The 27,971-nt window shown below is 46.9% G+C and overlaps 2 protein-coding genes across 2 annotated transcripts in view; one reads left to right on the forward strand and one right to left on the reverse strand.

The window, feature by feature from the left end:
• SLC9C1 (solute carrier family 9 member C1) overlaps nt 1–6,911 on the forward strand; it is a 145,467-nt gene extending 138,556 nt beyond the window's left edge. Inside the window, exons 28-29 of the mRNA XM_075542956.1 lie at nt 1,064–1,191; nt 6,809–6,911. Coding sequence (XP_075399071.1) covers nt 1,064–1,191; nt 6,809–6,911 — 231 coding nt within the window. The remainder of the gene's footprint in view (nt 1–1,063; nt 1,192–6,808) is intronic.
• A 255-nt stretch (nt 6,912–7,166) lies between these two features.
• C2H3orf52 (chromosome 2 C3orf52 homolog) overlaps nt 7,167–27,971 on the reverse strand; it is a 44,072-nt gene continuing 23,267 nt past the window's right edge. The window contains exons 3-8 of the mRNA XM_075542957.1: nt 27,443–27,567; nt 21,461–21,531; nt 17,485–17,666; nt 10,298–10,414; nt 7,908–7,960; nt 7,167–7,202 (exon numbers count right to left, since the gene is read on the reverse strand). Of these exons, the coding sequence (XP_075399072.1) occupies nt 7,167–7,202; nt 7,908–7,960; nt 10,298–10,414; nt 17,485–17,666; nt 21,461–21,531; nt 27,443–27,567 (584 nt within the window). The remainder of the gene's footprint in view (nt 7,203–7,907; nt 7,961–10,297; nt 10,415–17,484; nt 17,667–21,460; nt 21,532–27,442; nt 27,568–27,971) is intronic.

Here is a 27,971-nt window from a genome sequence, read left to right on the forward strand (position 1 = left end):
TTCTTTCTCTTTCTCTTTCTCTAGATGAAGGGACACCTGCTGCTCCCATTCAGGTAAGGAGACGTATCTTTGAGTCTTCCTGAGATGACAGTAGCAATTCAGATGCCCCAGGTACCAGAGAAAGTTGCCCTTCCTGGCCCAAGCTGGCCCTAACGCAAAAACCTGGCTCATCATGAGCTACGGAATGGAGTCCATCTGCCCCCACTATTATATGAGGGTTCTGAAGCTATACATCTTTACAGAAAGAGACTGCCTCATTTTTCACCTGTGGAACAACTGGTGGGTTTGAGCCACTGACCTTATGGTTAGCAGCCCAATTTCTGGGTCACCTGGACTTTTTAACCTTAGCATAAGAGAAAGAATTCCTGATGTCTCTACTTGTGACTCCAAGGGGCTCTGTACAGGGCCCGGTGACTGAGATGTACCAAAGGAATTGACATGTACTGAGTATTTAGTTTATGCCCAGTGGTAGGCAAAGCACTTTCCATGCGGTTTCTTATTTAGATGCCCCAACGCTCCTTTAAAATAGGTACTATGCATTTCTCCATTTTGCAGGTGAGAAAACAGAGCTGAGGAGATGGCAGAATCAGGATTCAAAAACCCATGCCTTCCTCCTTACTCTTGCTGCTTTGGTTTTGGTTTTGTGTTTTTTATCTCCTGAGACAGCAGCATGAATGAGATCTCCCTCCAAGGTGATTTCTTTTTCAAAATGAAGAGATCTCAAAATAGATGTCACAGCACTGTCGCATGAAGGTGCCATCAGATGGTTCCCTGTTGTCTGAGTAGACTTCCCAGAGGACCCCCAAGCATGGGGAATTCTAGAGGGCTCTCAGAGTAACCCTAGGCCATGGGACAGAGGGCACCTACTGGGGACGTCTATAAGCTTTGGACAGCATAGAAGCTCTGTCAGCTTCTAACTGAGAGGGGTTGAGGTGGGGGCTATGGATTAGAGGGGCAGAGGGGTTCATGGCCAAGGGGAAGTAGAGAGAGGGTTGTGAAGACAAGTTCTAAAGAGAATGGCAAGAGACCAAGTTTTGAGACAGGATCTCCTTTTGACCAGCAGGGAAATGAAGAGGAGGGTTCTGGGGAGGAGGTGTGCTACAGCCTGGTCCATCACGAGCTCCTGAACCGAAAGCGTGTGGCGAACTCTGCTGAGGAGGCCTATGAGAACGTGTTCCCTCAGGTTAAGAGGTCTGACATGGAGTTCTCAACAGGAACTGAGACTGAATATTCCCTTCTCTGCTTGCCTCCCACTCCTGGACACCCACCCCCCTCAGAAAATGAATATGAAATTCTCATTCCAAATAGAATCTGTTCTTCACTTTCAGCCGCAGCTGCATCCACTCGCACATCCTCCTGAGACTGTTTCCCCATTTCCAACCATGTGATTGGGCCGGGGTTTCTTTACCAGTAGCCATCCAATCTGTGAAATAAAGTTGGGGAGCAAATGTGGGCACAGAACTCTTTCAGCTAACGCCACCCCCCAGGTATAGGGATCCCTCCAGGGCATGGTTTGCAAGCCACAAAGGCTCTCCACTCCTGCCCCATATCCAACATCCCCAAAGCAACTATCCCAAACACCACTCTGAGAAGACAATGACCCCCCTGGATGCTAATTATTGGTTTAGGACATGGACAGTTCTGCTCAGTGGTGGGAGGGGTTCCCTGATGTCCTGTGAACTGTGCACAGCACAAAATGTTTCTCATCCCTGGTTCTTATGAAATCTCCGCAAGATATCTCGTCAATGTTTGGTGTTATTGTTGTTACTAGGTGCCATCAAACAAATTCTAATTCACAGTAGCCCTATCCACCACAGAACAAAACACTGGCCGGTCCTGTGCCATACTCGTAATTGTTCCTCTGTTTGAGCCCATTTGTGTTAAGCTGTGTTGTCTAGAGAAGCAAATCCAGTGACACTCAGATACGTATAAGAAAAAGCTTTAGGTCAACAAGTGATTTTATATCCAAAGAAAGTATCCCAGCCAAGTGCAAGTCTGAGTCTCTTCGGACTATTGTAGCTGCAAACTAATGACGTAGAAAAGTGAAGCAGGACACAGGAGGATCACAGGCTGGTAAGTACAGAGGCTCATGGACCCACGGTTGGTGGAAACATGGCAGGAGAGCCACAGCTCTTAGTTCCATGGGCTCATACAAGGCTGCCTCTTGAGTCAGACAAAGTTCCAGAAGGCAGGAAGGTATGGGTGGGGCAGAGAGAGAGGGGCAGTTCCCAGAATTCCTCACTCTCATACAAAAGGCCACACCCCCAAGACAGTGTCATCCAGCTACCACTTGATTGACAGGGTTGACTCCACCCTTAGCCAGGAGTGTCGAGTTGACATAAAATCATCCAACTACCATACCCATTGTTGCAGCCATTGTGTCAATCCATTTTGTCAAGGTCTTCCTCCTGTTTGCTGCTCTTCTATTTACCAAGAATAATGTCCTTTTCTAGGAACTGGTATTCCCTGATGACATGTCCAGAGTACATAAAACATAGTCTTATCATCCTCTCTCTAAGGAGCATTCTGACTTTATTTCTTTCAAGACGGTTTTGTTAATTTTTCTGGCAGCTCATGGTACTTTCAATATTTTTGTCAGCATCATCATATTTCTTTTTATTTCCTTTTTTAATCATTTTATTGAGGGCTCAAACAACTCTTATCACAATCCATTATATACATCAATTGTATAAAGCACATTTGTACATTCGTTACCCGCATCATTCTCAAAGCATTTGCTCTCCACGTGAGCCCCTGGAATCAGTTCCTCATTATTCCCCCTCCCTCCCCATTCCCCCTCCCTCATAAACCCTTGACAATTTATAAATTATTATTTTGTCATATCATACACTGTCCAACATCTCCCTTCACCCACTTTTCTGTTATCCATCCCCCAGGGAGGAGGTTATATGTAGATCCCTGTAATCAGTTCCCCCTTTCTAACCCACCCTCCCCGCATCTCCACTCTCACCACTGGTCCTGAAGGAATCATTTGTCCTGGATTCCCTGTGTTTCCAATTCCTAACTGTACCAGTGTATATCCTCTGGTCCAGCCAGATTTGTAAGATAGAATTGGGATCATGATAGTGGGGGTGGGGGAGGAAGGAAGCATTTAGGAACTAAAGGAAATTTGTATGTTTCATCGTTGCTACACTGCACCCTGACTAGCTCATCTCCTCCCCTTAACTCTTATGTAAGGGGATGTCCAGTTGCCTACAGATGGGCTTTGGGTCCCCATGGCGCAATCCCCCTCATTCACACTGATATGATTTTTTGTTCTTTGATGCCTGATACCTGATCCTATTGACACCTTGTGATCATCCAGGCTGCTGTGCTTCTTCCATGTGGGGTTTGTTGCTTCTGAGCTAGATGGCCACTTGTTTACCTTCAAGCCTTTAAGACCCCAGAGGCTATATCTTTTGATAGCCAGGCACCATCAGCTTTCTTCACCACATTTGCTTATGCACCCTCTTTGTCTTCAACGATTGTGCTGGGAAGGTGAGCAGCATGAAATGCCAGTTTAATAGAACAAAGTATTCTTGCAATGAAGGAATACTTGAGTGGAGGCCCAATATCTATCTGCTACCTAATTACTAAACGCATAAATATATGCACATAGATCTACTTCCCCATCCTCATAGCATGATCGTATTTCAAATGCATTGGTTTCCCTTAAAGCTTTCTTTTTCAATGTCCAACTTTTACATGTATACAAGGCTATTGAAAATACTATGGCTTGGATCAGACTTATTTCAGTACTCAAGTGTGTTAGTCTGGGTACTTAAGAGAAACGAATCCACAGCAACTTGTGTATAAGAAAAAGTTTTATATAAAGGTTAAGTGCACATCAAGAAAACATCCCAACCCAGTGCTGCCCAAGCCTACAAGTCCAACATTAGCCCATATGCCCAACACCAATCCACAAAGTCCTCCTCCATCTCACAAAAAAGACACAACCATGCCAACTGCAGGAGGATAGCTGGGTCAGGCAGGGGTCTCCACATGGCTGTTCCAGCACCCAGGGCTGCATCGGGGTAGGATCCATGAGGCTGCTCCTTGGGGATGTCTTGGAGGAAGTGAGTCTTGTCAGTTGAAGCAGGGAACTGCTAAGGCAGCTGCACCCTGGTCCGACCATCACAAAGCAAGAGACCTGAGAATTAGAAAGGCAACACTCACTGAGCCATTTATCCCTCCGCCCTTCAACTAACCCCACATGTGTTTATCGGCCATGTTGGCACAATAAACTAACCACCTCATCAAGTAACGTCCCAGCTCTTCATCACTCAGAAAGAGGTCTTGTGCAGCAGATTTATCCCATTCAGTTCATCCTTCGCTCTCTTGACTGCTGCTTCCATGAGCATTGATTGTGGATCGAAGCAAGATGAACTTCGTGACAACCTCAATCTGATCTTTATGATGTTGTTGCTTATGATTATGTTGAATATGTGACCTAAATCATGAGGTTTCAGGCCAATTAATTAGTATTTTTCCTTTCTATTCCTTCCTAGAAGTCTGAATAAGAAAATCACAGCGTCAGCGAGCGATAGTTGAGAACTTTGGAGGTTCTCCAGTGCTCTATACTGATTGGGGAGTTCGATCAATAGTACATTGCAAGTTAGTGGCTGAGCTTGGACTGGTTTCCTATCTTCCGCCTCAGTGCTGGTCCACTGTACTACATACAAAAGTCCCTAATACATGATAAATTCATATATGAAATCATGTACTATGTATAATATATATCAATAAAATGCCCACATGAGAAAATTACAACATATACCAACACACGTTCTCTAGTGAGCACACCTGTACATCCAATCCTCTAAGTTCCCGATCTTTTTTTCACTTGTTAGAAGTATTTCTATTTCCTAAATCAGACGTTGGCAAATTAGAGCCCACTGTTTATTTCTGTAATATGCACAGCTATACTCATTATTACATATTGTTTGTGGTCACTCAACCACAAGAGAGTCGGGCGTTGTGACAGAACTCAAATTGTTGTTGTTCTTCTGAGCCCTTGAGTCACTCCCAGCTCATAATGACCCCTTAGAGAGTAAAAAATTGTCCCCCAAAGTGTTCCTGGCTGTCATAGTTTCAGCAGCAGACCACTAAGTCGTTCTCTTGCTGAGCTTCTTCATGAGAACCCTTACACCTCTCTTCAGCCCTTCTTGGAGGTGGGGTGGGGGGTGTGGGGGGAGTATGCCCTCAATGGTCATACTTTGAGCTAATCTTTAGAAAATGAAAGAAAAAAAGTTTGGTTATTGACGTGAACTCCTAAGAACTGGGGCATGGAAACATCAATCCACATATTAGATGCGTGCTTAAAGAAATAAATAGATAGCAATGAGTGAAGTAGAACCCTCCTACATCAAGGTTTCCCTTCTCATGGCAGCTGCAGTCAGGGGTTCATCGGGTCTATGTTGGGGTTTCTCTAGAGATGGCAGAGAAAGGCGACGACCACACGGGGGCTGTACTGTGAAGGACGCACCAAGCCAACAGTGAAAAATCACAAACACGACTCTCCTCCTTCATGTCATTCGGAATGCCGCCCAAGAGATTCCTTTCCATTTCTCAGCCAAATGGTAGAACTGGCATTCCAATCAGCCTGTCAACGGAGCTATTTCGACTCTTTTCTTCTTTTCCTCTGTGAGACATTGCGGTGGATTGCCAAGTCCAGAGACAGGTAGGCAGAGTACTAAGAGGAGGAGGAGATGGAGTTAGAGATGATGGAGTGGTACAAGAGTTTGGATAATTTTGGATATCTGAGAAATTTTTAATCTTACCTCATAATAACCAACTTTGTGCTACTTCTTTTTCTTAATCATTTTATTGGGGGCTCTCACAGCTCTTATAACATTCCACATATCAATTGTATCAAGCATATTTGTACGTATCTTGCCATCATCATTTCCAAAACATTTTCTTTTTGAGCCCTTGGTATCAGCTCCTCTTTTTTCTCCTCCCCTCTCTCCCCCACCTTCCCCTCTCGTGAATCCTTGAACAATTATATATTATTTTATTATTAATATATAGTGTGTGTATTTTATTATTATATATAATATATGCAATATAATATATGTTTATTCTTTTGTATCTTACACGCTCCATTGTATCCCTTCACCCACATTTCTGTGAGTTGCCCCCTATTCTTTATGATACCATTTCCCAAAAACCCTTTGAAAACAGGAAAACCAACCAAAAATTCTTTTTGATACTTTGGGGTATTTTTTTTCTTAAGACCTGTTTGTGGGTGTTGAGATTTGGCCTTTTGACTATATCTTCTTTCAGGGGTTCCCACTGACTTGGAAGGCCCTGAAGCTTCTCATCTTTTCATGTCGGGCATAAATCTCACCTCTGTTTGAGCTTCACTGGTTTAAAGCCACCTCGATTTCTGTGTCCCCAAAGCACCAGATATTCCAGGAAGCCCTCATTTGAGGAGTCTCTCTCTTGGTAATCCTGTTACTACGTTGGGGACCTGGAGCTTTTCACATATTGGGGGATTTGTAGAGGGTTGTTTATTTCTTTATCTATTGTTTTAAAATTCAAGCTGCTGATCTTTTGGTCACCAGTTGAATGCTTAACCATTTTACAACCCAGGGACCTGGATTTCGGGATGACAACAGAATACGAAGGCTGTTGAGAGAAGGAACAGATGGGCTGTGTGCTTCATTACTGTTGTGACTCCCAGTCGTATGAGGACAATCTAGTGGTTTGTGATTGGATGTGTCAACACAGATTTGCTGAGATTCCAACCAGTCGGTGGCCATTCACAGCACGGCAGCATATTCTCTGCTAATGATTCCTTTCCTAGCTTTGAGATCCTAGCTCTGACCACTGCGCAGTTTTCACTTGTGTTTGAAGGAAGTCTGTGTGACAGCCGTCAGTACGAGCGGAAAGAATGCAGACACCGTTAATGCTCTCAGTGATTCAAAACCGAGTTCTCTGCTCTGCTCTGTGACTCTGAGCGGGTGACTGGAATGCTTAGCTCTCTCCCCATGCATCTAATGTATATAAATAATCTATCACAAGCCTTGAGCAAATGGTATTCAAAAACGAAGAGAAGCAAACTTTTTATGATGTGTGGGGAAAAAAACAACGTGCTGTGGGCAGTCTCCTGAGCCACAAAAGTATTCAGGCAGGCATTCAACTGTGTTGACAGCACAAACAGCTCACTGCCGCTGAGGCAAGTCCCTCTCCTCGCGACCCTGAAGGACAGGGGAAAGTGTCCCTGTGAGTTTCGGAGACTGTCACTCTTTATGGGAGTAGAAAGCCCAGTCTTTCTCGCGCAGAGCGCCTGGGGGTTTCCAACTGCTCATCTTGCAGTTGGCCGCCCAAGACATAACCCACTATGTCACCTGGGCTCCTAGCCAGGCAGGCAGAAACAGAACCGTTGGGTTTTGAGGCTGGAACTTCTCACATGGATATGGAACCACACTGGGAGTAGATTGGTCAAAAGATTCTCAGCCCAACATAATGGGATACCAGGCAAAGTCCCAACATCGTGCTGAAAAGCAACGGAAACAATGCGGGGCGATTCTTCCTTAGCCTATGGAAACACCCCCCATCTGAAGACATATGCAGTGGTTTCTAAGACCCCAGCCCTTCCTCAAAGAATCCTTTGCTCTTGATTTCCACCACCACAGACGGCAGGTTTGGCATCCTCGAAGGCTCGATCTATCTTATTTTTTTCGTGTTTTCTTTGACTTCAGGGAATTGAAAAAAAAAGTCTTAAGGGCAAAAATCAGGGTGGTAGGGTGGATGCGGTGGGGTAAGTTTTTCCAGCCAAATTCTCTTAGGACAGTCCCTTGCTAGCCTCGGAGCATGAGCAGATACAGTGAGTGATAGGGAAAATGTTCCTGGGCACAACTTCACTGATCTTTAGCTCACTGATGTGGTCTCCACTTTCTTACTGTTTCTTCATAATAAACCGTGTGATTGTCCTCTGCCTGTTGGCGGGAAAAATCTAGAATTAAAAAGAGACATAGAGAAGCAGACATTACCATGGCCTTCTGGGCTGATGGACCTTTCTGCCTTGAACTGAACTGGCCTGGTAGATACTCTAATTAGAGTATTGGACCTCTATGAGTGAGAATTGACTTGGTGGCAGTGAGTTTGAGGGGGTTGGATTTGTTTTCTGAAAACATCTTACTGTGACTAATGTCTTCCTGCGCCCACCCCTTGATCACAGTTTGTTTGGGTGTGTTTGGAATCCACCTGCCACAAAGGCTTCACGTTGGGCTGCGGCCTGTGAAGTTCACAGTTCTGAAGCACCAGCCATGCTGAGGGAGAAGGGCAGTGCGTTCCACTCTTGGAGACAGCTACAGTTCCACGGGCAGTCCTGCCCTGCCCTGGAAGGTCGCTATGAGCTGGCCTCGGTTCCAGGGCAGAAAGTTGTTTTGTTTTTGTTTCTTTGATATGCACTGAACCCCAAACCCACCCTGTGTTAATCTGGGTAGTCTGCGTACTTTAAAGAAACAAATCCACAGAAACGCATATATAAGAGAGAGTTTTATATAAAGGTTAAGTGTGCATCAAGAAAACATCCCAACCCAGTGCTGCCCAAACCCACAAGTCCAGCATTAACCTATTAACACATATGTCCAACACCAATCCACAAAGTCCTCCTCCATCTCACAAAAAAAACCCAAAAAACACAACCATGCCAACTGCAGGAGGAAAGCTGAGTCAGTGAATGTGTAAGCATCTCAGCGCGGGCAGGGGTCTCCACATGGCTGCTCCAGCAGCCAGGACTGCATCGGGGTAGGTCCATGTGGCTTCTCCTCAGGGATATCTTGCAAGAAGTGAGCCTTGCCAGCTGAAGCAGGGAACTGGCTAAGGCAGTTGCACCCTGGTCCCACCTTCAGAAAGCAAGAGACCGAGAACTGGAAAGGCAAGGCTCACCGAGTCATGTATCCCTCCGCCCTTCAATTAACCCCACGTGTGTTTATGGGTTAGACTGGCACAATAAACTAACTACCTCACACCCCCACCCCAGGAGCAATCCTTTGACTTACCTACGTATTTGTTTCAAAGTTTAGCTTGTAAAGAAGTAGTTTGTCCCAAATAGCATGTATATTCTGACCGAGATTATGTTGGGCCAGAATGCTTGCCCAAAGAAACTTCTTCTTTGAAGGAGATTTTGAGAAATGATGAAAAGGAATCATTTTTCAGCAGAAGGGTTCTATGGACATGCTTTCAAATGCCGACTTGGTCTGTATACAGTGCTCACCTTACTCCTCCTAGGCTTCAGGGATTCTTGTCAAGGTTCAGACATCTTCCCAGAAAAATGCGCATTCTCGTACACATCACCACACACCCAATTTGCGCACAGCTTCTCGGTGGGTGTGGGGATGCTCAGTTACAAGTTCCTGTTCTTCACCAAGAAACCCAGGCCGAGCACCTAAATGATTCTCTCAAGTCGCAAAGGTCACTAGGGAACGACCCCTCCACCCACGGGGCTCCCAGTGCTGGCTCTAAACCGTGTGTAGGCTGAGTTTACAGGGTGGTTAATGCGCGCTCTGTAGCAAGTGCGGCCTCTGTGGTTTCCGGTCCCCGCCCGCACTCACATCTATAAATAACCCTTTGTTCTGCGAACTCGTTCTTATTTAGAACAGATGAACCTAAAGAGAGGGTAGATACAGGTCAGGAAAACCTGCCACGCTCAAATGCTATCTCTCCAGGGCTTACTAGTCAAGTCGTCAGGGGACTAGTGGAAGGACGTGGGCAGAAGGGGGAACACTGATTTTGGAACCTCACTGGACCCTTCAAAAGAAAAGAGATTCTATTTATGTTTTTCTGCTTCGGCTCTTCTGCAAGGTCGGCCTCCTTCGTCCAGAACGCTGCTGCTTGGACGGAGCCTACCTTGGTCCTGCCAACTGTGAAATGGGTCTGTGGAGAATGAAATGCACTCTTCGCAGCATGGCCATGAGTGGCAATGGACTTCAAGGCAGTGTGTTTGTTTTGTTTTGTTTGTTTTTAATCATCTTGTTGGAGGCTCTTACAGCTCTTATCACGATCCATAGATGCCTCCATTCTGTCAAGCACATTTGTACATCTGTTGGCATCATGCTGGTCCTTTTGCAAAGCGGTTAGCCAAACAGACATTGAGTAGTCGTGTCTTCCCAGAGAGTCCTAAGTTGGAAGTCAAGCCTTACAAATCATCCCTCCCCTGTGGCCACTCTTCAAGGTGGACGTCCATAGTCGGCCAAGCCTACGCTGAGTTTGGGGGGCCGGGTCTCCACCAGACAACATTGTCCATGGAGGCCCAGGAGGCTTTGCCACTACAAACTCTAGGGCTTACCATTGGTCACTTCACCCAACTGTGAGCCCAAGTAGGAAAAGAATAAAGGGTAATCGTGGATGGAGCTGCTACTGACATAGTAACCCTGGGTGTGAACTACTTTAAAGCTATGAAACACTCATGAAAAACAGAGAAAGAAAACTTAAGCGTTCTCCCATTTTTCTCAGCACTGGCCAGACTGATTAGAACAGAGGTTCCTGTGCAGAGTTCACAGAAAGGCAGAAAAGAACACAAACGTGAGAAAGGAACGTGTCTCTGTGTGTCCAAAGTCCCCAGTCTTTCGGGGTTCAGCAAGAGCCCTGTGTGAAGAAGCCTTTCCCAGATAAACAATACTGGACTCCTTTTCCTCGGACCAACACAACCCTCTGATTGGGCTTCATTTCTTTTGAATGCCACTGAGATCTTTGTTTTGTTCTGCTGTTTCCTGCCTGATATAACTAGCCGCTTCTTTCCTCGTCTTTTCCCCCCTTTGGTCTCTAGTCTCAAAGCCGGCAGCAAAACACAGCATGGAACGTAGACGGAGAACAGGATTCCACTAGAAAGCAAAACAATGGATCTTCTGGGCAGCATTTTTGTTCAGAGGAGGGGGAGAGTACGTTTTGATCCCGTAGATCCAATTGGTTATCTCCCATGTCGGAACAAGCAGCTTTTCTTCCCAAATTGTTCCATCGTTCCAGGTATGTGTTGACCTCTTACTGTGCCTCGATGGGTAGCGTGGTGGTTATAGGTTGGGCTGCGATCCCCCAGGACAGCAGTTAGAAATCACCAGATGCTCCTGGGGAGAAAGACGGGGCTTTCCACATGCCTAAACAGTCACAACCTCAGAAACTCACAAGGGGATACCCTGTCCTATTCCGTCGCTGTGAGTGGCATCAGCTCAAGGGCCGCGGGTTTTGAGAAGAGGAAAGGTCAACCCCCCCAGCAGCAGCGGTACCCATGGAACGGCATGCTGCCCAAACAGCGCTGACAGGCTTTCGTCACAAACGTCAGCTCTGTCGACACTGCGTCGCCAGAGGAGTCCATGCCGGGCACATCCTCTCCACGACCCACCGTGTGGCCCAAGGCTGGATGACGCCGCCCTGGCATTGAGACCGTTATTCTGGTGATGGCTGCTGAGTGGATTCTGACTCCCAGCCACCCCCGAGGACAGAGTAGACCTGATCTAAAAGTTGTCCTGTGTTTTGTCATTGGTTTGTTGTTGTTGTTTTGTTATATATGGTTGCTCGGTCTTGATCTATCTTGTTTTTGTGCATGTGATTATCTCCACAGGTCAGTCTAAATAAGATAGGCTGGATGCATAATCTGGAGGAGAGAACAATGAGACTGACAGTTCCAGAGGAACATGGGATAGGGGGAGGTGGGGAGAAAGGAAGTGGTTGTTAACAAACCCAGGGACAAGGGAACAACAAGCGATTCATATCAGTGGTGAGGAGGGTGTAGGAGGCCTGGTAGGGCGTGATCAAGGGTAATGTAACCAAGAGGAAATACTGAAACCCAAATGAAGGCTGAGCATGATAGTGGAAAAAAACAAAAAAAAATTGTCCTGGGCCTTAATCTTTGTGTGAGCAGATGTCCAGCTCTCTCTCTTAAGGAGCTGTTGGTGAGTTTGAACCATCAACCTCTTGGCTGGCAGCAGAGTGCTTGACTGATGCACCACGGGGACTTCCTGCTTATAGGCAGCGTCTATACCTCTCTGACTGGCAATCTCCCTATTGACCCTTTCCCACTTAGGACAATATGAAAATATATATTCTTTTGCCAGCAAGCTTGCAATTCCTCCCCTGGTCCAGCGCCCAGCTCACAGGACCACGCAGGTCTGTGAGTCTCCCTGCTGAGGCAGCCAGCTCTCCTGCAAGTGTCTTGTGGTCCCATCCCCACCATAGGGGCCACCTGATGCTGCAGCGCTCTGTGAAAATGAAGTGACCGAGGTGGATGTTGAAGGAGCGCTTCTGAGAAAGGCCAGCGAGTGGCCAGAGAGAGGTGGGGGCAGAGCGGCTGCTGCTGCTTTTCTCCAAGGCCCTGGAGGGTGGGGTGGGGGGGTCAGGCCTTGGCCATGGGGTCTGGGGGCTGCAGCGTTTCACTTGTGTCTGGGGCTCTGGGCCATCCTGCAGCGCCGTGCAGCAAGTTGTTGGGGCTGTGGAGAAACAGTTGCAAAGGGCATGGGCGCAAGCAGCAGCCCCCCATCGACCACCTTGACCGCAGGCCCTGCCCATTGCTGGAGCCCTAGGACCTCCAAATGGGCCAGCAGCGAGGCTCCAGGTCTGCCTCAATGGGCCCAGAGCACAGCAGCACCAACTGTGCGGAGGACTTGGCTTCAAAGGCCCTCCTCTCTCTCCTCTGTCCCCCCCTCCCCTCCTATTCCCTTCCCCCTCATTCTCCCATCTCCTGTACCCCCTCCTCCCCCTCAGTCCTCCTCCTTGAAGGTCATTTTGGCACAACAATCTGGTCTTTGGAACCTAACTATGCTGGGAGTGAGTGTACTTGGATTTTGATCTTTTCTGCAGAGAAAGGAGGAACAAAACTAACCTATGCCTCTAACTATGAACAGGCCTTCCCGCCCAGCTCCAGGGACCTGGCAGGAGCCCTGGGGTCCTGGTGGTTACACACTGGATTGCTAACTGCAAAGCCAGCAGTTGGAAACCGCCAGCAGCCCCGCAGAAGAAAGTCCAGGTTTTCTATTCCCATAAAGTGCTATCCTTCCAGAAACCCACCGGGTCGCTTCTAACCGGGCAGTGAGTTTGTGTTTTGGCTTTGGAGGGAGGGACTTTGGAGGAAATGGAAGGAGCAGCGAGCCTCTCCTGGAAGACAGAGTGGAGCCCGGTCCAGTCTGGCCCTCCGCTCCGAAGAGAGAGGCAAGGAAACCTCACTCCCAACATCACTGACTGCCAGGAAATGGCAGCGCAAAGCACGGCCCTCGGATGTCACCGCTTAAAGCAAACATAACTGAGACGGTGAACACACAGAAACAAGTGACGGCTGGTGTCCTCAACTCATTCTCCTTCACTATCTTTTAATTATCTTTTACAAGATACGAATACACCACAGGTCACATTGAACATGTAAAACAATAAACAGGGAGGAGGACGATTCGCCAGCTTCAGAGACTGTCTTTCAAACTAAGATATGAGTCACAATAGATCTTTTCTTTGCATAAAAAAGCCAAGTCACGTTGTCCACAGTCCTGTGTCATACAGAGCTCAGAACAAACCTGAGGCATGCACACACACACAGCTGCCTCTCCCCCTGCCCCAAACCCCCATTCCGCCCATCCCCAAAATTAACTTAACAGAAATACTCAGGCTGGGAATCTTTCCTCTTATGACCACAAAACGTTCTCCTGAAAAACTACCGGCAAAGCAATGTCCCCACGGACCTAAGTGCTTTGTGTCCCCCATAGCAGGCAAGTCTATACGTGGGCAGCACAGCCACTAAACACTTGGCTGCTAAGCGAAAGATTGGTGATCTGGACCCAGCCACAGCTCCAAAGACCATTAACACAAGGCAATGGAAACAAAACAACCTGTAAGATGTCTGGAAAATGCTCAGTCATGTCCGTGACGGTCTAACGGGACACTAGTCAAAATGATTGCACTATATTCAAAAGGCCCAGCCAACAAGAGGAGCTCAAGCGTCGCAGGAACAGTGTGAACTTGGAAAGTAAGAAGCGCATATCTTATTCATATAGCGCTATCTCTATCTATTGTCTATCACGTGGTGACGTATGTGAATGTGCTTACGACTCACTTGCTAGGCTGCCCAGCTTTGGCGATGGAAACAGACAGAGCATGGTGCTTCCTCACTCTTGCTTAGAACAGGATGGGGGTGGGGGTGACTTCAATGAGCAATTGGCTCAATGCTCCTGCCCCTGGGGGCTTTGTGAGTCCTGTTCTCCTCTCTCCGAAGTGAAGGTTAGCCCTCAGGCCAGTGCGCCAGCTCACAAAGGAGAGAAAGTGCCTCTGTGTGGGGGGAGGCAGCTGGTGCTTCAAGGACAACAGGGACCCATGGCCCACCCCACTCTGGTTTTGCGCCCAAATGGGGCAGCATTCAGGCACCATTTTTCCAGACATGGAGGTAGAACACCCCTGTACAAAATCAGGGGAGGAAGGTCAATCCCTCGTCTTCTAGCCATTGCAAGTCCTTCTGCCATAATTCAGCGTCTCTCTGTACAATGGCCAGAATCATCCTCGTCTCCAGCGCTCAGGGAGCTCAGCTTCGACACCGCTTCATTCTGAAAAGAAAATGCAGACAGGCTAGTGTCCCCTAGGTTGTAAAACCTGCTGACGCTACACATTTGACGTTTCATTCCATTTCACTGGGTTTGACTATAGAATCTTTATGGAAAAGCAGCATGTGTTTCCTGTAAATTCCTAACAGAAAGCTTACGCTTCAGTCAACACAGACAGAGACGACTTGAACTACTTTTCAAAAGGCAAATGACACTTAGTGTGTGTGTGTGTGTGTGTGTGTGTGTGTGTGTTAAACCTCTTTCAAACCTAGATACACTCCCTTTCTCCCTCCCACACCTGTCAGTCCCTGGATTTATCATCACTACTGCAAGACCGTGAGCAGAACAGGGTTTACCTGTTGCCTGTAATTCTTGCCAGCCTCCCAACGTCCTCCCCTGCTGCTGTTTGTGTTTTGTGTTGTTGTTGTTGTTTGGGGCCACGCTCCCTTCTGTAGTATATTGCCTTCTCCTTCACCCAAGGGCACACTTAACTGCCCTCTAGACTGTCTTCCCCTCCCACCCCAGGTCGCAGCCATCAAAGAATGTTTCCTCTTGAGCATGAACGCACACACACACACACACACACACACACACACACGCTTTTCTTGACCTTTTACAATCCTGGTCTCACAATATTGAACCTCTCACACAAAACGACTAGCAGGGACTACCAAGGAAAGAATTTGTAAAACCACCCAAGGAGTTAGACTGCCTGTTAATCGTTGCAAATGTGGTGCCCAGAACCTTGTGGGGCAAGGGAGTGGGGAGGACCCTGCAAGAACAGTGTCAAGAATCTAATAAGGAGACTGGTCCTTCCTGCCATCCCAGTAGGCTTTCACTGAGGCCAGAGAGGGGACCTAGCTCCTCTCAAGAAGAAAAGCTGGGAGCAGAATGCATTAGGCACCTCCTAGACCCAGGAGACAGGGCTAGTGCTCTATCACCTGACTGCAGGAATCACAGCAAATGCGGCAGAGATAAAGCAGCAGTGGAACCAGGAGACCGGCTGCTGATGCCATGGCAGGGGTATGGCACGCTTCCCTGCCCAGGTAGCAAGGTGGCTACAGTGGTAGGCGTGCTGACCCAAGAAGCTTGGCGTGAGAGAGCTGAGCGCCTTTAGGCAGGAGGCATGCTGGCAGAACAGGAGCTTCCAGATATGAGTCACCAATCAATAGGGAAAGCCTGGGCTGCCGTGTGCTTACTGGCTGATCTGTAGTGAAACCTTTCACATGCAGGGTTGACCTTCCACCAACCGATTTTCCTTTATCAAAAGTTTGTCAAGAAGGAGGCCACATGTGTATATTGTCTGCCTGGCCCATAAGCCCCAACCCCTAACCAAACCAGTTACTCTCAGACCAAATCCACTGCCCAGAGGTCCCATGTGTCCAAGTGGGGGGAGTTGATAGCTGACTTTTTGAAGAAGGCCATCAAGTCTCTCTTCCAAAGCACCTCTGAGTAGACTCGAACCAGTAACCTTTGGGTAGCAGCCGAGCATGCTAAGAATTTACATCACTTAAGCTGTTCACGATGCTCTACAATTTAACTATTCTTAAAGATGACTTCTCTAAGCCCCACTGCCATCGAATTAATTCCAACTCATGGTTCTACCATATAGGACAAGGCAGGGCTGTTCCATAGAGTTTCTAGACCTAAAGCTATGTGAGAGCAGCTAGCTTCACCTTTCTCGTCCAGAGCAGCGAGTCGGCTTGAACAGCTGACCTTGTGGTTAGCAGCACAATGCCTAACCCACAGTGCCACCCGGGCTCCTTAAAACGGCCCCACTTAACTAACATTTGACCTTCTGAATGTCATTATTTCGGTGTCTCTCCTTTCCCCTCCTCTGATCTCCAGATAAGTGTCATCCCCATAAACCTGTTCTCGGACTACACGGGGACACACATCCGCTTTATGGCCCCAGTGCTTCTCTTCTGAATCTCGGCGGCTGCCACCCTGCCTGCTGCTAAGCACATGCCATTTCAGTTGGCTGCTTCCATGCATTCAATTATGATTAACTGGGCACCCACTAATATACCCAAGAATGTTTCTAATGTACTGTGCATGAGAACATAAAATGCCCAAGATCGCCAGCATCAGGGGCTAAGCACGAGCTGATGTGCCCCCAAGGGAGGAATCGGAGGTAAAAACCAGGAATCTTTCAGCAAAGCTTCAGGGCCAACGCATTGCAAAGGTTCTGAGGCACTCCACCTCCCTACCTGCCTTAGAGCACAGTTTGCGGCCTTGTTAAAACTCTCAGGAACTCAGGTCTGCCATATGTATTCGACACAATATCAATTTCCTAGTTCGGGGCTTAATTGTACAAGTAGATGACCAGTCTGTTAAGGAAACCAATCCATTTGCCTTTTTTTGTCCCATTCAGCTGCTCACTGCAAGACTGGCGGTTCAAAACCGTTCAGTGGCTCCGTGAGGCAAAGACTCTGTTCCCATTAGGATTACAGCCAGAAAAACTTTATGGGGCAGTTTTACCCTGTCACTTGGGGCCACTGTGTGTCCTGATACTCAGTGGCCTGATTCAACAGGAAAAAAATAAACTAAGAATCTCTTCATCTTGGTGTAAACCGCTCAACATTTAGCTACCCCACCCCTTTGTTTCAACTCCTTCTACATTCAATCTCTCATGAAACTACAGTGCTTCTGTGAGGGCTGTTCATAACATGCGTGAACAAGCTTGAAGATGTGGGCTCATTGCCACCAAGAACGCTCTCACAAGCTTCATCAGAACACCTTCATGACTACTCCCACGATTTATTTTCCAACTACACAACCTGGTTGAAGGACCAGAGGTTGTGAAGCCCTCGCAGAGCCTGGAGTTTCACCCTCGCACACAAACACCTGGGCCCATGAACACATCAGCCGGTGGCAGACACAGCATCCAACCATGGGTGTCCCCCAGTCCGATTCACGCATCTGTAGACATGGCTGTCTGTCAGCCCCTGGCCCTGCTTACCAGAGAATGAGAAGGAGGCTGGATCAAGCCCCAGAGTCTTACAACCAGGTAAGGTCCGATCATGGAAATCTTGACGCAAAATACCCAGCACCAACTCTTCGTTCATCCTGTACTTCATGAAACCATCGTCTGGCGACGGAAGCCCAAATTGCAGGTGGTAAGCGACGGTGGAATTGTCGCCACTGGAAGGCAAATCAAACACAGGAAAACACATCAGCGGAGTCTACATAGCAACACGGCAAAGTTAACAGGCGAAGCATGCACTTCCAGTACAACACAGCAGAGGGCGCTGGCCTCCAATTCTCCCCCGCAGTTGGTGTTGGTCCTCAGGAGACAGGGCAGGGGAGGGAAAGTGGAAATTTGGACAAAGCATGCACAGACTGCATGTCCCTGCACCCTTTGCTACCCACTCTCCTCAACCTCCCCATGGACGTTCCCAAGAATTTGTGTGATTTGGTCCTTTAAAAGGCTAAGAGCATGCATTCGGGAAATAAGAAATACCTAGACCAGCTATCTTGGCTATGAAGAATTTCTTCCTCCTTAGGAGTCTCTTAATAAAATTCTTTTGCCACACCTTAACTCTCCTAAAAGTAAATCTTTCTCTCGGTAAGATAAGTGCCTGGATTCCTGTAACACTAGCCTGCTTCTTCCACCCAGTGTCTGTCAGGAGGCCATTGCAGTGGCATGGAAGGAAGAGAGGGACCCAGCTATTGCTCTTGAAGAATCAAGGTTTGGCACACACACTGTGGCCCTCAGCCTTTCTTACTTCTCCCCTGAGGTAAGCCAGGAAAACCTGCCCTGGGGGGCTCACACATCCCCTTCTCCACTTGGCCCCCTGCCTGGCTCTGCACCCATGTGCCAAAGCTACTCGGTTGGACCAGGCCTTTATTTGAACTTTGAGTGTAAGCCTTACCACTGACTGAGTTCAAAACCCTGAACTCAAGTCCCACACACCACCCTGCCCACCAGTTCAAACGACGACGCCCTTGCATAGCCCATAAGTGAGAAACTTTTTCTATCCCACTTCCAGCGCCTACAGTCTCTAAAACAGGAAGGCTAAGCTGTGTAAATCTCTGTAAGGGAACCTAAAGAAATGGAACTTTGTTCATGCCCCTAGAACTTAGCTTTCCCATTTCCAAAATAAAAAACAATCATCCAGCTGCCCTCGTTTATCTCACTAGTCACATGCTACCTCAATGCTCTGGTTGTCTAGGTACTCTATTACTGTGTTTCAAGACAGCCCAGATTAAGATCTAGCAATAAAGTAATTAATAAGTGGCCATACGTGGGACCCAAGGCTAAGTTTTATGTACTTTTGTTCCTACGGTAGACAGCTAAAGCCCTCCCACTTGTGGCCAGAGGTCACACTGATGTGGCTGTCTATTCTCAAACTCTAAGCAGGGCCAGGGACTCCTGGCTGAGCTGTGAGTTAAGAATTGAGCTGTTAAGTGAAAGGTAGGTGGTTTGAACCCACCAGCTGCTCTGTAAGCAAAATGAGGCAGCCTGCTTTTGTAAAGACTTACATTCTTGGAAACCCTATGGAGCTGTTCTGCGTGCTATGCTATCCTAGACTCGATAGTACAGACTCTATAGTGTAGAGTCACTATGGGATAGACTTAGAGTGATGAGTTGACTTGATAACTGGATTTGGTTTTAGGTTTTGGTTTTAGTAGGGTCAAGAGGACTCCTGGACAGTGCAAAAGCTAATTCAGTCAGCTGTTAACCTAAAGGTGGGAGTGATGTCGTGGAAGAAAGGCCTAGAGGCCTATTTCCCCCAAAATCAGCTATTGTATACCCCGTTGAATCCAGTTCTATTCTCACACACATGGACAGGGTCATCATGAATTGGAATTCATTGGAATCAATAATAATTAAAATGAATAATACGAGTATACTGCCAGGACTCACATTTTCGACTATGCCAATTTTAAGTACTATAGGCAGGTTGAAAATGGCAGTTTCGAATCTGGTGACCCTACTTGGCAAGTATCCTTATTGTTCCCTTGGCTCTGTCCTCTAAGTTACATAAATGACTGTCACCACCTTACAGTAGCCATGGGCACACCCGCAGGACAGGACAGGAATTGGGCTGAGGGAAATCCCCAGCTGCTGACTGTCAGGGGCAGAGTGAGAGATGCAGGGGTCCTGGCTGACCTGCAAGCCCAGGCTTGCCCAGGCCTGTCAGCTCATTGGATGGCTTCCCATCAGGGAAGCAGTGCGCCTGAAGGCAGCACCGCAGCTGCCCACCACTGGAGCAGGTCCAGCAACCTATGAGCCAACAGGCATTTGTCCAGGTTCTAGCTGGGCCAGTCCAGTCTGAGGTTTGCTTTGTCTCATGGAGACTGTCTCTGGCCTACGTGTGGCAACACACAGATGGTTTGGAGCAATGACTTTTGTTTCTCAACTCAACACTTAAAAACTTTGCTTGGGCTTTTTGTTTTCTTAAACAGTTTTATTAGCACATCATACAATGGAATGATTCAATCACATCCAGCAAAGCTGTGTAGTCATCACCACAATGTTTTAGAACCTTTTCTTCACTTTTACTCATCAATGTTAGCACTCCATCCCCCCTCCCCTCCCCTGTCATGCCCTCCAGAAACCATTAACCCAGTTACTGTCTCTATAGATTTACCCATCTGAAATTTCACATGCAGGAAAACATTTTTAAACTAAGCAAAACAGACACCAAGGACAGAGGAAAACCTCAATAGAGAAAAAGAAAGCAGGCAATGTTAAAAACTGGAACAAATTTAAAATAAATCAATGTGTCTATCAGCAGCCTCTGATTTGCTGGGTCCAAGCGTCAGAAACTCGGGAATATCATAGGATCAGTAGTGAATAAAACATTTCCATGTACAATTTTCTGTAGTCTATTGTTTCATATTTGTAATAAAATACAAGAGCGCGACCTACAAGCCAGTGCATGGCTTCTGTCCGTCTCTGAGAAGGAGCCTGGGAGGCGGGCACTGTAGATACATGTTAGGCTGCTCACGGACCGGCTGGTCTGTAGGTTGGCCCAGGGAAACCCACAAGGGCAGTTCTACCCTATTCTACGAGCTCGCTATGAGTCAGCATGCACTTGATGGCAGTCAGTCTGTTCAGTTTGGGGTTATTACCTAGTTCTCTCTCTTCTCTTGGCTTAGTTGGGTATCTGCTTTTAAAAGCAGATACTTGGCCAAAGCAGGTGTAATGTTCTCTTCCATGTGACCTTGGCTGGATCATATCATGAATCTCAAGTGCTTGTGTCGCATTTGGGTAGCAAGTGAGTTCAGCAAGTTGGTTTCCCAAAACACTCTCAATTCTCTTCTTGGTGCCCATGAATTATGTCCCCGCCCTCCCCCAAAATAAGTGTTGCAGTTTCTAACCCCTACGCCTGTGGTTAGAATCCCATGTGGGACAGGGGGTTCTCTGTGATGTGTGTTATGTTCAGAGGCTGTATCGGTGGAGGGCATGCTTGAGCCAATCAATCCCCTTTGAGATATTCCAAAGAGCAGATGCAGCCAGAGAAGCAAGCACAGATTGCTGGGAAGGAGAGCTGCCATCCCGCATGAAGTTCCCCAAGGAACCAAGGAACAAGGACTTTCCCCAGAAGGGAAGAGGGGGGAAGGCTTCCTCTAGAGCAACGGTTCTCAACTTGTGGGTCAAGACCCCTTTGGGGGTCGAACGAGCCTTTCACAGGGGTCACCGAATTCATCACAGTGGCAAAATGACAGCTATGAAGTAGCAACGAAAATAATTATATGGTTGGGGGTCACCACCACATGGGGAACCGTATTCAAGGCTGAGAACCTCTGATCTAGAGCCTGTCTTCAGACCTCCAACCTCCTCAACTGAGAGAAAATGCATTTCAGATTGGTGAAGCCACCATGGTGTGCAGCATTTGGCACAGTAAGACTAGACAACTAGTGCGCTGCGGGGCTAGGACTTCCTCCTGAGGAACGAGTGAATCGTGGGTACCGCTCCCCATTCTTACCTGCAAGCCACCATTTCAACAGACATAAAATACCGCCTCAGCGACGGCGAGGAGCTGTACACATCGGCGAGCTGAAAGAGACAGACAGCAGCCAATCAAGCACGTGCGCAGTACTGACGGCGCCCACACCCTTTGCCTGCATGAGCCAACCTACTCTTTTTTTTTTTTTTTGAAGGTGGCCTAGGTTTTTTTTAAATTGGTATTCATTTCAGTCACTTGAAACCACCGATATAAGCAGTCTATTAAGCAGAGTTTACAAGTAAACACAGAGGACACATGCAAATTTCTGTTCACAAAAGTCACGTGTGCAGGTACATGAATAAGAAACGTGCGTCTAGAATTATGGCCAACAACAAACCTACTCTTAGACAAAGAGATGCCATCCGAGCTAGGGACCTAATTAGCCACCGGCTCTATGTCCAAAGTCTACCAGGAATCTGAAAGCCAGTTAACACTCGTGTAGAAGAATCTAACTGGGACCAAGTGCTGAGACCTGTCAATGTCGTGTACATTGCATCAATATTTTGTGGCCTAACGGGTGAGATGGGTAGGACTGGAGAGAAGCCCAGAGTGGCCACGGCCCAGGTTATCTGGCACCCTGGCCAGGATGAGCAGGGCTGCTTTCCTCTGGAGGAGGGGACCCAGTGGGGCTGGCCCACACCTGCAAAGATCTGGCGGGTTTGTGTTTATGGACCAACCTGGAAGCAATGACGTCGGTGTCCCTGGATGGCCTCCCTTCCCATTTGGTCATAATTAGTTCCGTTCTTTAAGAAACCAAATAAAGTGAAAACACACCCATTTCCTTCCCCTCCCTCCCCGGAAAGTCACCACCACATGGAAGTCCGCGTGGGCATTTTCCATACAGAGTCTCAGCCACGTGCTCAGCCCCCCCCCCCCAAACCGAATTCACTGCCATCCCATGGATACTGACTCCTGTTGTCGGTGCCCTTGAATCAGTGCCCACGCAGAGCAACATCATGGACAACAGAATGAAGCAATACCTGGTACTGTGCCCTCCATCCTCACAATCGTTTCATGTTGGAGCCCCTTGTTGCAGTTGCCATCTTGTCGAGGGTCTTCCCCATTTTGGCTGCCCCACGCTATGTTACCAAGCAGGATGTCCTTCTGACAGGTCATGACTGGTCTCTCCTGACAGGTCCAAAGTCCTTGAGATGACATCTTACCGTCCTTGCCTCTGAGGATTACTCTGGCTGTTCTTGCAACACCGACCTGTCTGCTCTTCTGGCCATCATGGTTCTACACTCTTACTCGCCAGCACTATAATGCAAATACATCGTTCCTTCTTCAATCTTCCGAATCAGTGTCCAATGATCAAAAGCATCTGAGGCGATGGAAAAATCATGGCTCGCACTGGACACAGCTCAGTCATCACAGTAACGTCCTTGCTTTTCAATTCTCTAAAGAGGCCTTGTGTAGCACATTTACCTAATGTCCCCTTTGATCTTTTGAGTGCTGCTTCCATAAACACTGATTGTGCATCCAAGCCTAATGAAATCCTTGACAACACCAACCATTTCTCTTTGTCTCCATTGGGAGGGATTGGGTCTTGTTTACTTTGAGTTGTCATCCATCCTGAAGGCTGCACTCTGATCTCCATCAGCAAGCACTTCAAGTCCTCCTCGCTTTCAGCAAGTAAGGCTGTGTCATCTGCATATTGGATGGTTGTTAATAAGCCTTCCTCCAATCCTGATGCCTCATTCTTCTTCATAGAATCCGGCTTCTCTGCACTGGGGGAGTGCAGCGGGACAGCAAGGGAATGGAGCGGCAAGGTCCCCAGGGAATGCTGAAGGTGGACTTTAGGGCCAGGGCATGGTGTCCCAACAGACTGGACTGGAAAACAATCCTAAAGGCCAACAAACGATCCCTGAACTAACTACAAGCTTTTCTTTCTTGTTGTGTTTTGTTTTGTTCTTTGTCAGTGGTTTGTTGTTGTTGTTGTTTTGTTGTATATTGTTGCTTGGTTTTGCTCTGTCTTGTTTTTGTGCATGTTATTATCTCCGCAGGTCTGTCTAAATAAGATAGGCTGGATGAACAATCTAGAGGAGAAAACAACGGGACCATCAGTTCCGGGGGGACATGGATAGGGGGAGGTGTGGGGAAAGGAAGTGGTGTTAACAAACCCAGGGACAAAGGAACAAGTGATTCAAATTGGTGGTGAGGTGGGTGTAGGAGGCCTGGTAGGACATGAGCTAGGGTAATGTAACAAAGAGGTATTGCTGAAACCCAGGTGAGGACTGAGCATGATAGTGGAACAGGAGGAAAGTCAAGGGAAATAGAGGAAAGAGCTGGGAAGCAAAGGGCATTTATAGAGGTCTAGATAAAGACATGTACATATGAAAATATATATGAGGATGGGGAAATAGATCTATGTGCCTATATTTATAGGTTTAGTATTAAGGTAGTAGAAGGACATTGGGCCTCCACTCAAGTAGGCCCTCAATGCAAGAATACTTTCTTCTATTAACTTGGCATTCTATGATGTTCACCTTCCTGACACAACCACTGAAGACAAAGTGGGTGAATAAGCAAATGTGGTGAAGAAAGCTGATGGTGCCCGGCTTCAAAAGATACAGCATCTGGGGTCTTAAAAGCTTGAGGGTAAACAAGTGGTCATCTAGCTCAGAAGCAACAAAGCCCACATAGAAGAACACACCAACCTGTGTGATCATGAGGTATCAAAGGGATCAGTTATTAGGCATCAAAGAACAAATAATCATATCACTGGGTGCACACCTCCACTATATGATTGCTGAAGACAACTGGGTACATAAGCAAATGTGATGACAAAAGCTGATGGTGCCCCTCTATCAAAAGGTATAGCATCTGGGGTCTTAAAGGCTTGAAGGTAAACAAGCGGCCATTTAACTCAGAAGCAACAAAGCCCACATGGAAGAAACACACCAGCCTGTGTGACCATGAGGTGACAAAAGATCAGGTATCAGGCATCAAAGAACCAAAAAAAATCATATCATTGTAAATGAAGGTGAGTGCAGAGTGGAGACCCAAAGCCCATCTGGAGGCAACTGGACACCCCCTTACAGAAGGGTCATGGGGAGGAGACAAGTCAGTCAGGGTATGATGTAGCAATGATGAAAAATACAACTTTCCTTCTAGCTCCTAAATGCTTCCTCTCCCACCCACTATCATGATCTGAATTCTGCCTTGCAAGTCTGGCTAGACCAGAAGATGTACACTGTTACAGATAAGAACTGGAAACACAGGGAATCCAGGGCGGATGATACCTTCAGGGCCAGCAGTGTGAATGGCGATACTGGGAGGGTAGAGGGAGAGTGGGTTTGAAAGAGGGAACCGATTACAAGAATCTACATGTGACCTCCTCCCTGAGAGATGGACAACAGAAAAGTGGGTGAAGGTAGAAGCCAGACAGGGCAAGATATGACAAAAATAATAATTTATTAATTATCAAGGGTTCATAAGGAAGGGAGCGTTGGGGAGGGAGGGAAAAAATGAGGAGCTGATGCCAGGGGCTTAGATGGAAAGCAAATGTTTTGAGAATGATGAGGGCAATGAACGTGCAAATGTGCTTTACACAACTTATGTGAGTATGGATTGTGTTAAGAGTTGAGCCTTAATATGAGCCCCTAATAAAACAATTTTTTAAAAGAATCCAGCTTCTCTGATGATTCACTCAGCGAACAGATCGAATAAGTATGCTGAGAGCATACAGCCCTGAGACACATCTTTCCTGGTTTTACACCATGCTGTGTTTGCTTGTTCTGTTCACCCAACTGCCTCTTCAGCATGAGCGCAATTCAGAGTTTTGGAATTCCAGTTCTCCTCAAACCTACCCATAGTTTGTTGCTGAAGCATTTCAATGGGTATTCATCAATTCCTGGAGTCTTACTTATGGCAAATGTATTCAGTGCAAATTGTACTTCTTCCTTCAGCATCATGAGGTCTTATCCATATGCTTCTCATAAAATGGTTGTGTGTCTATGAATTCTTTTTGGTACAGTACCTGTGAATTCTTTCCATCTGTTTTTGGTGCTTCCTGCATCATTCAGTATCTTGCTCATAGAATCTTTCATTGTTGAAACTCGAGACTTGAATTCTTTCTTCAATCCTGTCAGTTTAAGATACCCGGGTTTTCAAACTGAAGGTTAGGCTTTGGGGTTTGGTTTTCTCCCTGAAGGTCTTTGTACATTTTGTTATGATGCTTTATTTTGTCTTCTTCCATTGCCCTTTGAAATTTTCCATTCAGCTCTTTACATCGTCAGTTTTTCAATTTACCTTAGCTATTCTGTGATTAAGAGCAAGTTTCCTGTCCAGTTTTCTCTAAAGTTAAGAGCTATGTCCATTATTCAGAGAAAGAGCTCAAAGAGGGATGGCTTTCACATCTGATGTCCCTGGCAGCCTCTGTTCTCTTGTCAATACATAGTGACAAGACAAAGAAGCACCTGGAGATGTGCTCATGTCTGATTTTTTATTTTGGCCAGAGTTATAGTTATCAGGTTAGCACTTAGCACCCCCAAACCCTAGTGGCATAGTGGTTATACAGTGGGCTGCTAGCACAAAGGTCAGCAGTTTGAAACCACCAGACCTTCCCAAGGTGAAAGACCAGGCTTTACATTCTCATAACTAGTTGTTGGCTCAGAAACCCACAGGGGCAATTCTAGCCAAAAGGGTCACAATGAGTCCCAGTGGGCTGAATGGCTTAGTTAGGTTTTCTGTTGTGGTTTCTGTCGATTTGCTTTTTCTAGTTTCCAAAGAGTAAGATATCCTTAATGAGCTGCCTCTTACCTTTACCCTGAACTTCTGCAAGGCCCTAGAACAGCGGTTCTCAACCTGTGGGTCACGATCCCTTTAGCGGTTGAACAACTCTTTCACAGAGGTCACCTAAGACCATCAGAAAACACATATTCCTGATGGTTTTAGGAACCAAGACACCGCTCCTCTATCCATCTCCAGGCGGGTCAGCCCACATTGCAAATATGCCCACATATGAGTAACCAGCATGAAGACTGTTACTTACCCATGCTACAAATGCTTCAAGACAAAATTTCATTTATTTGTAATTAAAATAAATATTTCTCAATATGTGATTACATAGCATTTTTGTGATGAATCACTATGCTGTAATTATGTTCAATTTGTAACAATGAAATACATCCTGCACATCAGATATTTGCATTACAATTCATAACTGTAGCAAAATGACAGTGATCAAGTAGCAATGAAAACAATTTTTTGGTTGGGGGTCACCACCACATGAGGAACTATATTAAAGGGTTGTGGCATTAGGAAGGTTGAAAACCACTGTCCTAGAGAGATTCCTGAATACTCTGTCTTTTTATCTACAACACCCCACTCTCCTCTTTCAAGACTCATTCTGAGATCACCTCTTCAGGGGGATCTCCTCTTCAGGGGGATTTCCAGGCCTCCAGCACCACCTCAGGTACTTTTGACACTCCCCAGGACATGAGTAACATGCTGTGTGTATGTCACACTGTTTTCAATGGTTCCTGGAGCACAGACTTTATGTCCCCTAACTTAGTGTGCCGCTTATCACACCCAAGACCCACCAAGAACCACAATGCAAAGCAAAATTAAGCCCAAGGTGAGGACCATAACACTGTCGCCAGCTCTGGACACACATTGGTCAACAGAAGTCTAACTATTCATTTCTGCTAAGTATTCCATCCTGATCAGGATGGAAGCTATTTGATATATAATTCCAGGTTATTGGTTCCCAAACATAGCTGGCCTACCACTCGCCCCCTTTTCAGAAAAAGAAAAAAAATACTGATAATTAGTAACATTTGACCAAAATAGCCCACAATGCAGGATAAAGAGAAGGCACCTACTTTGCAGCACCACCCACCTCCATCAGTCCATTACAGCCCCCACCTCCCCGTATCACCCACTCTGGGAAACACTACCCTAGGCTACTGCTCTACTAGAATGTACACACTCAGCGAACAAGGCATCAGGCGTAATTACCCTTTCAGTGAGCTGATCACACAGTTCTTCTGCAACGCACTCCTCTGGAATCTTCAGCCTGACCAAGAACGTTTTGTTCGATGATAAGTCAAGTATTTCATTTTCATCTTCATCGATGTAAATTGCTAAAGAGTATGGGTGGGAATAAAAAATGAAAGTGAACACACATAGAATAAACTCATCCGTTCCATTGATGGCCGCACTGAGAGAGGGAGAGAAGCGAGACTCATCGTGAATAATGCTGAGGGACTGCCAGCAAGTATGGACAGCTAGGTTTCCTCTTCTCTGGAAGGCCTAGTGAAGATCAGGGTTGGCCTCCACCATCAGGACATTGTTTGTTTCGTTTACGCTTCAATAGGCCTTAGATTCCCATACATTCGGGCTGGGGGAAGGTGGGAGGGAGAAGGGAGGGGGTACGATATGAATTTCCTGGTTTCAGTGAAACTGCAGTGAGGAACAGACACAGGCTCCAAGAGTCAGGATGGATGCGAACAGCAGGCACTGAGGACTAGATGGGAGCTAGGGGCCT

The sequence above is a fragment of the Tenrec ecaudatus genome, chromosome 2 (genome assembly GCF_050624435.1).
Source record: "Tenrec ecaudatus isolate mTenEca1 chromosome 2, mTenEca1.hap1, whole genome shotgun sequence".
Taxonomy (NCBI): domain Eukaryota; kingdom Metazoa; phylum Chordata; class Mammalia; order Afrosoricida; family Tenrecidae; genus Tenrec; species Tenrec ecaudatus.